This window comes from Pelodiscus sinensis, chromosome 2 (genome assembly GCF_052426305.1).
Source record: "Pelodiscus sinensis isolate ZL-2025 chromosome 2, ASM5242630v1, whole genome shotgun sequence".
In the NCBI taxonomy this organism is placed as follows: domain Eukaryota; kingdom Metazoa; phylum Chordata; order Testudines; family Trionychidae; genus Pelodiscus; species Pelodiscus sinensis.
The window spans coordinates 264,810,923-264,823,685 of NC_143053.1; the positions used below are offsets into that span (position 1 = coordinate 264,810,923).

Below are 12,763 nucleotides of genomic sequence, written 5' to 3' on the forward strand. Positions count from 1 at the left end.
CCTCTTCTCCCCACAGGAACGCCAGGCCGTACCCTTCCCTCTTCTCCCCACAGGAACGCCAGGCCGTACCCTTCCCCTCTTCTCCCCACAGGAACGCCAGGCCGTACCCTTCGCTCTTCTCCCCACAGGAACGCCAGACCGTGTCCTTCCCCTCTACTCCCCACAGGAACGCCAGGCCGTACCCTTCCCCTCTTCTCCCCACAGGAACGCCAGACCGTGTCCTTCCCCTCTACTCCCCACAGGAACGCCAGGCCGTACCCTTCCCCTCTTCTCCCCACAGGAACGCCATGCCGTACCCTTCGCTCTTCTCCCCACAGGAACGCCAGACCGTGTCCTTCCCCTCTACTCCCCACAGGAACGCCAGGCCGTACCCTTCCCCTCTTCTCCCCACAGGAACGCCAGGCCGTACCCTTCCCCTCTTCTCCCCACAGGAACGCCAGGCCGTGTCCTTCCCTCTTCTCCCCACAGGAACGCCAGGCCGTGTCCTTCCTCTCTTCTCCCCAAAGGAACGCCAGGCCGTACCCTTCCCCTCTTCTCCCCACAGGAACGCCAGGCCGTACCCTTCCCCTCTACTCCCGACAGGAATGCCAGGCCGTGTCCATCCCTCTTCTCCCCACAGGAACGCCAGGCCGTACCCTTCCCTCTTCTCCCCACAGGAACGCCAGGCCGTACCCTTCCCCTCTTCTCCCCACAGGAACGCCAGGCCGTACCCTTCCTCTCTTCTCCACACAGGAACGCCAGGCCGTACCCTTCCCCTCTTCTCCCCACAGGAACGCCAGGCCGTACCCTTCGCTCTTCTCCCCACAGGAACGCCAGGCCGTACCCTTCCCCTCTTCTCCCCACAGGAACGCCAGGCCATACCCTTCCCCTCTTCTCCCCACAGGAACGCCAGGCCGTACCCTTCCCCTCTTCTCCCCACAGGAATGCCAGGCCGTGTCCATCCCTCTTCTCCCCACAGGAACGCCAGGCCGTACCCTTCCCCTCTTCTCCCCACAGGAACGCCAGGCCGTACCCTTCCCCTCTTCTCCACACAGGAACGCCATGCCGTACCCTTCGCTCTTCTCCCCACAGGAACGCCAGACCGTGTCCTTCCCCTCTACTCCCCACAGGAACGCCAGGCCGTACCCTTCCCCTCTTCTCCCCACAGGAACGCCATGCCGTACCCTTCGCTCTTCTCCCCACAGGAACGCCAGACCGTGTCCTTCCCCTCTACTCCCCACAGGAACGCCAGGCCGTACCCTTCCCCTCTTCTCCCCACAGGAACGCCAGGCCGTACCCTTCCCCTCTTCTCCCCACAGGAACGCCAGGCCGTGTCCTTCCCTCTTCTCCCCACAGGAACGCCAGGCCGTGTCCTTCCTCTCTTCTCCCCAAAGGAACGCCAGGCCGTACCCTTCCCCTCTTCTCCCCACAGGAACACCAGGCCGTACCCTTCCCCTCTTCTCCCCACAGGAACGCCAGGCCGGACCCTTCCCCTCTACTCCCGACAGGAATGCCAGGCCGTGTCCATCCCTCTTCTCCCCACAGGAACGCCAGGCCGTACCCTTCCCTCTTCTCCCCACAGGAACGCCAGGCCGTACCCTTCCCCTCTTCTCCCCACAGGAACGCCAGGCCGTACCCTTCCTCTCTTCTCCCCACAGGAACGCCAGGCCGTACCCTTCCCCTCTTCTCCCCACAGGAACGCCAGGCCGTACCCTTCGCTCTTCTCCCCACAGGAACGCCAGGCCGTACCCTTCCCCTCTTCTCCCCACAGGAACGCCAGGCCATACCCTTCCCCTCTTCTCCCCACAGGAACGCCAGGCCGTACCCTTCCCCTCTACTCCCCACAGGAATGCCAGGCCGTGTCCATCCCTCTTCTCCCCACAGGAACGCCAGGCCGTACCCTTCCCCTCTTCTCCCCACAGGAACGCCAGGCCGTACCCTTCCCCTCTTCTCCACACAGGAACGCCAGACCGTACCCTTCCCCTCTTCTCCCCACAGGAACGCCAGGCCGTACCCTTCCCCTCTTCTCCCCACAGGAACGCCAGGCCGTACCCTTCCCCTCTTCTCCCCACAGGAACGCCATGCCGTACCCTTCGCTCTTCTCCCCACAGGAACGCCAGGCCGTGTCCTTCCCTCTTCTCCCCACAGGAACGCCAGGCCGTACCCTTCCTCTCTTCTCCCCACAGGAACGCCAGACCGTACCCTTCCCCTCTTCTCCCCACAGGAACGCCAGGCCGTACCCTTCCCCTCTTCTCCCCACAGGAACGCCAGGCCGTACCCTTCCCCTCTACTCCCCACAGGAACGCCAGGCCGTGTCCTTCCCTCTTCTCCCCACAGGAACGCCAGGCCGTACCCTTCCCCTCTACTCCCCACAGGAATGCCAGGCCGTGTCCATCCCTCTTCTCCCCACAGGAACGCCAGGCCGTACCCTTCCCCTCTTCTCCCCACAGGAACGCCAGGCCGTACCCTTCCCCTCTTCTCCCCACAGGAACGCCAGGCCGTACCCTTCCCCTCTTCTCCCCACAGGAACGCCAGACCGTACCCTTCCCCTCTTCTCCCCACAGGAACGCCAGGCCGTACCCTTCCCCTCTTCTCCCCACAGGAACGCCAGGCCGTACCCTTCCCCTCTTCTCCCCACAGGAACGCCATGCCGTACCCTTCGCTCTTCTCCCCACAGGAACGCCAGGCCGTGTCCTTCCCCTCTACTCCCCACAGGAACGCCAGGCCGTGTCCTTCCCTCTTCTCCCCACAGGAACGCCAGGCCGTACCCTTCCCCTCTTCTCCCCACAGGAACGCCAGGCCGTACCCTTCCCCTCTTCTCCCCACAGGAACGCCAGGCCGTGTCCTTCCCTCTTCTCCCCACAGGAACGCCAGGCCGTACCCTTCCTCTCTTCTCCCCACAGGAACGCCAGACCGTACCCTTCCCCTCTTCTCCCCACAGGAACGCCAGGCCGTACCCTTCCCCTCTACTCCCCACAGGAACGCCAGGCCGTGTCCTTCCCTCTTCTCCCCACAGGAACGCCAGGCCGTGTCCTTCCCTCTTCTCCCCACAGGAACGCCAGGCCGTACCCTTCCCCTCTTCTCCCCACAGGAACGCCAGGCCGTACCCTTCCCCTCTTCTCCCCACATGAACGCCAGGCCGTGTCCTTCCCTCTTCTCCCCACAGGAACGCCAGGCCGTGTCCTTCCTCTCTTCTCCCCACAGGAACGCCAGACCGTACCCTTCCCCTCTTCTCCCCACAGGAACGCCAGGCCGTACCCTTCCCCTCTTCTCCCCACAGGAATGCTATGCCGTACCCTTCCCTCTTCTCCCCACAGGAACGCCATGCCGTACCCTTCCCCTCTACTCCCCACAGGAACGCCAGGCCGTACCCTTCCCCTCTTCTCCCCACAGGAACGCCAGGCCGTACCCTTCCCCTCTTCTCCCCACAGGAACGCCATGCCGTACCCTTCGCTCTTCTCCCCACAGGAACGCCAGGCCGTGTCCTTCCCCTCTACTCCCCACAGGAACGCCAGGCCGTACCCTTCCCCTCTTCTCCCCACAGGAACGCCATGCCGTACCCTTCCCTCTTCTCCCCACAGGAACACCAGGCCGTACCCTTCCCCTCTTCTCCCCACAGGAAGACCAGGCCTTACCCTTCCCCTCTACTCCCCACAGGAACGCCAGGCCGTACCCTTCCCCTGTTATCCCCACAGGAACACCAGACCGTACCCTTCCCCTCTTCTCCCCACAGGAACGCCAGGCCGTGTCCTTCCCTCTTCTCCCCACAGGAACGCCAGGCCGTACCCTTCCCTCTTCTCCCCACAGGAATGCCAGGCCGTACTCTTCCCCTGTTATCCCCACAGGAACACCAGACCGTACCCTTCCCCTCTTATCCCCACAGGAACGCCAGGCCGTACCCTTCCCTCTTCTCCCCGCAGGAACGCCATGCTGTATCCTTCCCTCTTCTCCCCACAGGAACGCCAGGCCGTACCCTTCCCCTCTTCTCCCCACAGGAACGCCAGGCCGTGTCCTTCCCTCTTCTCCCCACAGGAACGCCAGGCCGTACCCTTCCCCTCTTCTCCCCACAGGAACGCCAGGCCGTGTCCTTCCCTCTTCTCCCCACAGGAACGCCAGGCCGTACCCTTCCCCTCTTCTCCCCACAGGAACGCCATGCCGTACCCTTCCCCTCTACTCCCCACAGGAACGCCAGGCCGTACCCTTCCCCTCTTCTCCCCACAGGAACGCCATGCCGTACCCTTCCCTCTTCTCCCCACAGGAACACCAGGCCGTACCCTTCCCCTCTTCTCCCCACAGGAAGACCAGGCCGTACCCTTCCCCTCTTCTCCCCACAGGAACGCCAGGCCGTACCCTTCCCCTGTTATCCCCACAGGAACACCAGACCGTACCCTTCCCCTCTTCTCCCCACAGGAACGCCAGGCCGTGTCCTTCCCTCTTCTCCCCACAGGAACGCCATGCCGTACCCTTCCCTCTTCTCCCCACAGGAATGCCAGGCCGTACTCTTCCCCTGTTATCCCCACAGGAACACCAGACCGTACCCTTCCCCTCTTATCCCCACAGGAACGCCAGGCCGTACCCTTCCCTCTTCTCCCCGTAGGAACGCCATGCCGTACCCTTCCCTCTTCTCCCCACAGGAACGCCATGCCGTACCCTTCCCTCTTCTCCCCACAGGAACGCCAGGCCGTACCCTTCCCCTCTTCTCCCCACAGGAACGCCAGGCCGTGTCCTTCCCCTCTTCTCCCCACAGGAACGCCAGGCCATACCCTTCCCCTCTTATCCCCACAGGAACACCAGACCGTACCCTTCCCCTCTTATCCCCACAGGAATGCCAGGCCGTACCCTTCCCCTCTTCTCCCCACAGGAACGCCAGGCCGTACCCTTCCCTCTTCTCCCCACAGGAAAGCCAGGCCGTACCCTTCCCCTCTTCTCCCCACAGGAACGCCAGGCCGTGTCCTTCCCTCTTCTCCCCACAGGAACGCCATGCCGTGTCCTTCCTCTCTTTTCCCCACAGGAACGCCATGCCGTGTCCTTCCTCTCTTCTCCCCACAGGAACGCCAGGCCGTACCCTTCCCTCTTCTCCCCACAGGAACGCCAGGCCGTACCCTTCCCCTCTTCTCCCCACAGGAACGCCATGCCGTACCCTTCCCCTCTTCTCCCCACAGGAACGCCAGGCCGTACCCTTCCCCTCTTCTCCCCACAGGAACGCCAGGCCGTACCCTTCCCCTCTTCTCCCCACAGGAACGCCAGGCCGTACCCTTCCCCTCTTCTCCCCACAGGAACGCCAGGCCGTGTCCTTCCTCTCTTTTCCCCACAGGAACGCCAGGCCGTACCCTTCCCTCTTCTCCCCACAGGAACGCCAGGCCGTACTCTTCCCCTCTTCTCCCCACAGGAACGCCATGCCGTACCCTTCCCCTCTTCTCCCCACAGGAACGCCAGGCCGTGTCCTTCCCTCTTCTCCCCACAGGAACGCCAGGCCGTGTCCTTCCCTCTTCTCCCCACAGGAACGCCAGGCCGTACCCTTCCCCTCTTCTCCCCACAGGAACGCCAGGCTGTGTCCTTCCCTCTTCTCCCCACAGGAACGCCATGCCGTACCCTTCCCCACTTCTCCCCTCAGGAACGCCAGGCCGTGTCCTTCTCTCTTCTCCCCACAGGAACGCCATGCCGTGTCCTTCCTCTCTTTTCCCCACAGGAACGCCAGGCCGTACCCTTCCCCTCTTCTCCCCACAGGAACGCCAGGCCGTACCCTTCCCCTCTTCTCCCCACAGGAACGCCAGGCCGTGTCCTTCCCTCTTCTCCCCAGAGGAACGCCAGGCCGTACCCTTCCTCTCTTCTCCCCACAGGAACGCCAGGCCGTACCCTTCCCCTCTTCTCCCCACAGGAACGCCAGGCCGTACCCTTCCCCTCTTCTCCCCACAGGAACGCCAGGCCGTGTCCTTCCCTCTTCTCCCCACAGGAACGCCAGGCCGTACCCTTCCCCTCTTCTCCCCACAGGAACGCCAGGCCGTGTCCTTCCCTCTTCTCCCCACAGGAACGCCAGGCCGTACCCTTCCCCTCTTCTCCCCACAGGAACGCCAGGCCGTACCCTTCCCTCTTCTCCCCACAGGAACACCAGGCCGTACCCTTCCCCTCTTCTCCCCACAGGAACGCCAGGCCGTACCCTTCCCATCTTCTCCCCACAGGAACACCAAGCCGTACCCTTCCCCTCTTCTCCCCACAGGAACACCATGCCGTACCCTTCCCTCTTCTCCCCACAGGAACACCAGGCCGTACCCTTCCCCTCTTCTCCCCACAGGAACACCAGGCCGTACCCTTCCCCTCTTCTCCCCACAGGAACACCAGGCCGTACCCTTCCCCTCTTCTCCCCACAGGAACACCAGGCCGTACCCTTCCCCTCTTCTCCCCACAGGAACACCAGGCCGTGTCCTTCCCTCTTCTCCCCAGAGGAACACCAGGCCGTACCCTTCCCCTCTTCTCCCCACAGGAACGCCAGACCGTACCCTTCCCCTCTTCTCCCCACAGGAACGCCAGGCCGTACCCTTCCCCTCTTCTCCCCACAGGAACACCAGGCCGTGTCCTTCCTCTCTTCTCCCCACAGGAACGCCAGGCCGTACCCTTCCCTCTTCTCCCCACAGGAACGCCAGGCCGTACCCTTCTCCTCTTCTCCCCACAGGAACGCCATGCCGTACCCTTCCCCTCTTCTCCCCACAGGAACGCCAGGCCGTACCCTTCCCCTCTTCTCCCCACAGGAACGCCAGGCCGTACCCTTCCCCTCTTCTCCCCACAGGAACGCCAGGCCGTACCCTTCCCCTCTTCTCCCCACAGGAACGCCAGGCCGTGTCCTTCCTCTCTTTTCCCCACAGGAACGCCAGGCCGTACCCTTCCCTCTTCTCCCCACAGGAACGCCAGGCCGTACTCTTCCCCTCTTCTCCCCACAGGAACGCCATGCCGTACCCTTCCCCTCTTCTCCCCACAGGAACGCCAGGCCGTGTCCTTCCCTCTTCTCCCCACAGGAACGCCAGGCCGTGTCCTTCCCTCTTCTCCCCACAGGAACGCCAGGCCGTACCCTTCCCCTCTTCTCCCCACAGGAACGCCAGGCTGTGTCCTTCCCTCTTCTCCCCACAGGAACGCCATGCCGTACCCTTCCCCACTTCTCCCCTCAGGAACGCCAGGCCGTGTCCTTCTCTCTTCTCCCCACAGGAACGCCATGCCGTGTCCTTCCTCTCTTTTCCCCACAGGAACGCCAGGCCGTACCCTTCCCCTCTTCTCCCCACAGGAACGCCAGGCCGTACCCTTCCCCTCTTCTCCCCACAGGAACGCCAGGCCGTGTCCTTCCCTCTTCTCCCCAGAGGAACGCCAGGCCGTACCCTTCCTCTCTTCTCCCCACAGGAACGCCAGGCCGTACCCTTCCCCTCTTCTCCCCACAGGAACGCCAGGCCGTACCCTTCCCCTCTTCTCCCCACAGGAACGCCAGGCCGTGTCCTTCCCTCTTCTCCCCACAGGAACGCCAGGCCGTACCCTTCCCCTCTTCTCCCCACAGGAACGCCAGGCCGTGTCCTTCCCTCTTCTCCCCACAGGAACGCCAGGCCGTACCCTTCCCCTCTTCTCCCCACAGGAACGCCAGGCCGTACCCTTCCCTCTTCTCCCCACAGGAACACCAGGCCGTACCCTTCCCCTCTTCTCCCCACAGGAACGCCAGGCCGTACCCTTCCCATCTTCTCCCCACAGGAACACCAAGCCGTACCCTTCCCCTCTTCTCCCCACAGGAACACCATGCCGTACCCTTCCCTCTTCTCCCCACAGGAACACCAGGCCGTACCCTTCCCCTCTTCTCCCCACAGGAACACCAGGCCGTACCCTTCCCCTCTTCTCCCCACAGGAACACCAGGCCGTACCCTTCCCCTCTTCTCCCCACAGGAACACCAGGCCGTACCCTTCCCCTCTTCTCCCCACAGGAACACCAGGCCGTGTCCTTCCCTCTTCTCCCCAGAGGAACACCAGGCCGTACCCTTCCCCTCTTCTCCCCACAGGAACGCCAGACCGTACCCTTCCCCTCTTCTCCCCACAGGAACGCCAGGCCGTACCCTTCCCCTCTTCTCCCCACAGGAACGCCAGGCCGTACCCTTCCCTCTTCTCCCCACAGGAACGCCAGGCCGTACCCTTCCCCTCTTCTCCCCACAGGAACGCCAGGCTGTACCCTTCCCCTCTTCTCCCCACAGGAACACCAGGCCGTACCCTTCCCCTCTTCTCCCCACAGGAACACCAGGCCGTACCCTTCCCCTCTTCTCCCCACAGGATCGCCAGGCCGTGTCCTTCCCTCTTCTCCCCACAGGAACACGAGACCGTGTCCTTCCCCTCTTCTCCCCACAGGAACACCAGGCCGTACCCTTCCCCTCTTCTCTCCACAGGTGGTTCCCCAGTTCCAGGGGCGGCGGGCGCTTTCCCAGGCGCAGGGGTGGCGGCCACTTCCCCAGGCGCAGGGGCGGCGGGCGCTTCCCCAGGCGCAGGGGCGGCGGGCGTTTCCCCAGGCGCAGGGGCGGCGGGCGTTTCCCCAGGCGCAGGGGCGACGGGCGCTTCCCCAGGCGCAGGGGCGGCGGGCGTTTCCCCAGGCGCAGGGGCGGCGGGCGCTTCCCCAGGCCCAGGGGCGGCGGGCGCTTCCCCAGGCGCAGGGGGTGGCGGGCGTTTCCCCAGGCGCAGGGGCGGCGGGCGCTTCCCCGGGCGCAGGGGTGGCGGGCGTTTCCCCAGGCGCAGGGGAGGCGGGCGCTTCCCCAGGCGCAGGGGCGGCGGGCGTTTCCCCAGGCGCAGGGGAGGCGGGCGTTTCCCCAGGCGCAGGGGCGGCGGGCGCTTCCCCAGGCGCAGGGGCGACGGGCACTTCCCCAGGCGCAGGGGCGGCGGGCGTTTCCCCAGGCGCAGGGGAGGCGGGCGTTTCCCCAGGCGCAGGGGCGGCGGGCGTTTCCCCAGGCGCAGGGGCGGCGGGCGCTTCCCCAGGCGCAGGGGCGACGGGCACTTCCCCGGGCCCAGGGGCGGCGGGCGTTTCCCCAGGCGCAGGGGCGGCGGGCGCTTCCCCGGTCCCAGGTCGGTGGCCACTTCCCCAGACCCAGGGGCGGCGGGCGCTTCCCCAGACCCAGGTCGGTGGCCACTTCCCCGGGCCCAGGGGCAGCGGGCGTTTCCCCAGGCGCAGGGGCGGCGGGCGCTTCCCCAGACCCAGGGGCTGTGGGCGCTTCCCCGGTCCCAGGTCGGTGGCCACTTCCCCAGACCCAGGGACGGCGGGCGCTTCCCCAGGGGCAGGGGCGGCGGGCGCTTCCCCAGGCGCAGGGGCGGCGGGCGCTTCCCCAGGTGCAGGGGCGGCGGGCGCTTCCCCAGGTGCAGGGGCGGCGGGCGCTTCCCCAGGCGCAGGGGCGGCGGGCGCTTCCCCAGACCCAGGGGCGGCGGGCGCTTCCCCAGGTGCAGGGGCGATGGGCGTTTCCCCAGGCGCAGGGTCGGCGGGCGCTTCCCCAGACCCAGGGGCGGCGGGCGCTTCCCCATGCGTAGGGGCGGCGGGCGCTTCCCCAGGCGCAGGGGAGGCGGGCGCTTCCCCAGGCGCAGGGGCGGCGGGCGCTTCCCCAGGCGCAGGGGCGGCGGGCGCTTCCCCAGGCGCAGGGGCGGCGGGCGCTTCCCCAGGCGCAGGGGCGGCGGGCGCTTCCCCGGTCCCAGGTCGGCGGCCACTTCCCCGGGCCCAGGGGCGGCGGGCACTTCCCCGGGCCCAGGGGCGGCGGGCACTTCCCCGGGCCCAGGGGCGACGGGCGCTTCCCCGGTCCCAGGTCGGTGGCCGCTTCCCCAGACCCAGGGGCGGCGGGTGCTTCCCCAGACCCAGGGGCGGCGGGCGCTTCCCCAGGCGCAGGGGCGGCGGGCGCTTCCCCAGGCGCAGGGGCGGCGGGCGCTTCCCCAGGCGCAGGGGCGGCGGGCGCTTCCCCAGACCCAGGGGCGATGGGCGTTTCCCCAGGCGCAGGGGCGGCGGGCGCTTCCCCAGACCCAGGGGCGGCGGGCGCTTCCCCAGGCGCAGGGGCGGCGGGCGCTTCCCCAGGCGCAGGGGAGGCGGGCGCTTCCCCAGGCGCAGGGGCGGTGGGCGCTTCCCCAGGCGCAGGGGCGGCGGGCGCTTCCCCAGGCGCAGGGGCGGCGGGCGCTTCCCCGGTCCCAGGTCGGCGGCCACTTCCCCGGGCCCAGGGGCGGCGGGCACTTCCCCGGGCCCAGGGGCGGCGGGCACTTCCCCGGGCCCAGGGGCGACGGGCGCTTCCCCGGTCCCAGGTCGGTGGCCACTTCCCCAGACCCAGGGGCGGCGGGTGCTTCCCCAGACCCAGGGGCGGCGGGCGCTTCCCCAGGCGCAGGGGCGGCGGGCGCTTCCCCAGGCGCAGGGGAGGCGGGCGCTTCCCCAGGCCCAGGGGCGGCGGGCGCTTCCCCAGGCGCAGGGGCGGCGGGCGCTTCCCCAGGCGCAGGGGAGGCGGGCGCTTCCCCAGGCGCAGGGGCGGCGGGCGCTTCCCCAGACCCAGGGATGGCGGGCGCTTCCCCGGGCCCAGGGGCTGCGGGCACTTCCCCGGGCCCAGGGGCGGCTGGCGCTTCCCCAGGCCCAGGGGCGGCAGGCACTTACCCAGACGCAGGATGGCATACAGGGCGATGTTCTGCCTGATGTCCGTCACCGAGGGCGTGGGTTCGATGCCCGCCATGCGCAAGGCAGAGCCCAGGTAACAGAAATCGCCTGCCAGAGAGTCAGGCGTGAGTGGCAGGGAAGAGGGGGACAGCGTCAGTCTCCCTCCCATCCCCCCCAGTGATGAGACCCCGGCTGAGCTAGGCCTCCACCTCCCCCTCTCGACCTCCTCTGCCTATGGGGGCATGAAGCGAGGTCTCCTGCCCCCTTTGCAGCCCGTGCCCCACCCCCGAGAGCCCTTCCTACGCCTGGGGCCCTGGCAGACTCACCCGTGTAGTCAGCCAGCTGGACGTGCGGCGCCTGCTTGAGGATTCCCTGCAGCACCAGCTCCTCGTACAGAGAATCCAGGGTCCTGGGGGGGAGCAGGGCTGAGGAGCCCGGTCCTGGCCATGCTTCCCCCCACAGGGCTGGGGCCCGTGCACTCTGTGCAGACAGGGATGTTCCCTGGGCCAGGCTGGCAGGGACTGGACAGGGCACGTGGGGGCCTGGAGAGGTCAGGCCATACCGGGGTGCTGGGGGCCTGGAGAGGTCAGGCCATACCAGGGTGCTGGGGGCCTGGAGAGGTCAGGCCATACCGGGGTGCTGGGGGCCTGGAGAGGTCAGGCCATACCAGGGTGCTGGGGGCCTGGAGACGTCAGGCCATACCAGGGTGCTGGGGGCCTGGAGAGATCAGGCCATACCGGGGTGCTGGGGGCCTGGAGAGGTCAGGCCATACCGGGGTGCTGGGGGCCTGGAGAGGTCAGGCCATACCGGGGTGCTGGGGGCCTGGAGAGGTCAGGCCATACCGGGGTGCTGGGGGCCTGGAGAGGTCAGGCCATACCGGGGTGCTGGGGGCCTGGAGAGGTCAGGCCATACCGGGGTGCTGGGGGCCTGGAGAGGTCAGGCCATACCGGGGTGCTGGGGGCCTGGAGAGGTCAGGCCATACCGGGGTGCTGGGGGCCTGGAGAGGTCAGGCCATACCGGGGTGCTGGGAGCCTGGAGAGGTCAGACCATACCGGGGTGCTGGGGGCCTGGAGAGGTCAGGCCATACCAGGGTGCTGGGGGCCTGGAGAGGTCAGGCCATACCGGGGTGCTGGGGGCTCCCCCACAGGGAGGGGAGTCATGGGGAGCAGGAGCAGGGTGTGCCCAGCCCATGGGAGCGCATGCGGGGTCAGGGCAGCCGGGAGGGGCTCGCCACGTGCAGGGGGTCTGGGCCGGTACCTGTCCGGGGTTAAATCTTTCTCCTTCTTTTTCCCACCTTTCTTCCCCTTCGGCTGCTTGGAAAAAACAACAAACCTTCATCTCAGAGCAGAAATCCAGCAGCCCCAGCCCCCAGGCCCCTCCCGTCTCTGTCTCCAGGGCCAGCTCCCCCCCCTTGGATCCAGGAACAGCGCTCTCCCCACTCACTGCGGTGCCCCTGGGCTGTCCCTGGCCGGGCGCCCCTTTGCCTGCAGGAGGCCTGGGGTGCAGAATGTCTCTGACCTTGCTGCTCTTCTTTGCCTTGAGAGATTTCCCCTCCTCGCGATCCACAGCCAGCTTCAGTCGCTGCAATTCCTCTCGCATCAGCTCATCCACCTGAGTGGGGAGTGCCCCCAAAACAGCAGCTGGGGCCAGGCAACATCCCTCTGCCCCACATCTTCTCTCCTCTCAGGCTCCCGCTCCCCCCCCCACCTTCTGCTTGGGATGCATGGGGACCAGCAGCCGGTCAGCCTCGACCGCTTCTGTCCCACTGCGCATGAGGGGAACCAACGCTGGCCTCTCTAGGGGCAGCCCCACAGCCCCCACAAGGGCTACCGGGGCCTGGCTGCCATCTTGAGCAAGAGCAGCCTTGGGCCTCAGTCCACAGCAATTCTAAAAACCCACCCAACCTTGAGCCAGCGCCCAGCTCGCGCTGGAGCCCGGGGAGCCCCTGGACAACAGGCAATAATTACCCGTCAGCCCGGGCACCCTCAGCGCCCCTGAACCAGGCAAGCTCAGAACCCTGGCTCCCCTAAAGCAGACAGCTCCCCGCCCCCTGGACAACAGGCAATTACCCCTCAGACCGGGGAGCCCCCCGCACCCTCAGCACCCAACCCAGGTGAGCTCAGAACCCTGGCTCCCCTAAAGCAGACAGCTCCCCGCCCCCTG

The 12,763-nt window shown here is 67.3% G+C and overlaps 1 protein-coding gene across 1 annotated transcript in view; it reads right to left on the reverse strand.

Annotated features, from left to right (window-relative positions):
* Positions 1-12,763, reverse strand: part of DRC11L (dynein regulatory complex subunit 11 like) — a 106,391-nt gene that overhangs the window by 11,353 nt on the left and 82,275 nt on the right. The window contains exons 11-14 of the mRNA XM_075917566.2: positions 12,119-12,211; positions 11,858-11,910; positions 10,927-11,009; positions 10,601-10,708 (exon numbers count right to left, since the gene is read on the reverse strand). Coding sequence (XP_075773681.1) covers positions 10,601-10,708; positions 10,927-11,009; positions 11,858-11,910; positions 12,119-12,211 — 337 coding nt within the window. The remainder of the gene's footprint in view (positions 1-10,600; positions 10,709-10,926; positions 11,010-11,857; positions 11,911-12,118; positions 12,212-12,763) is intronic.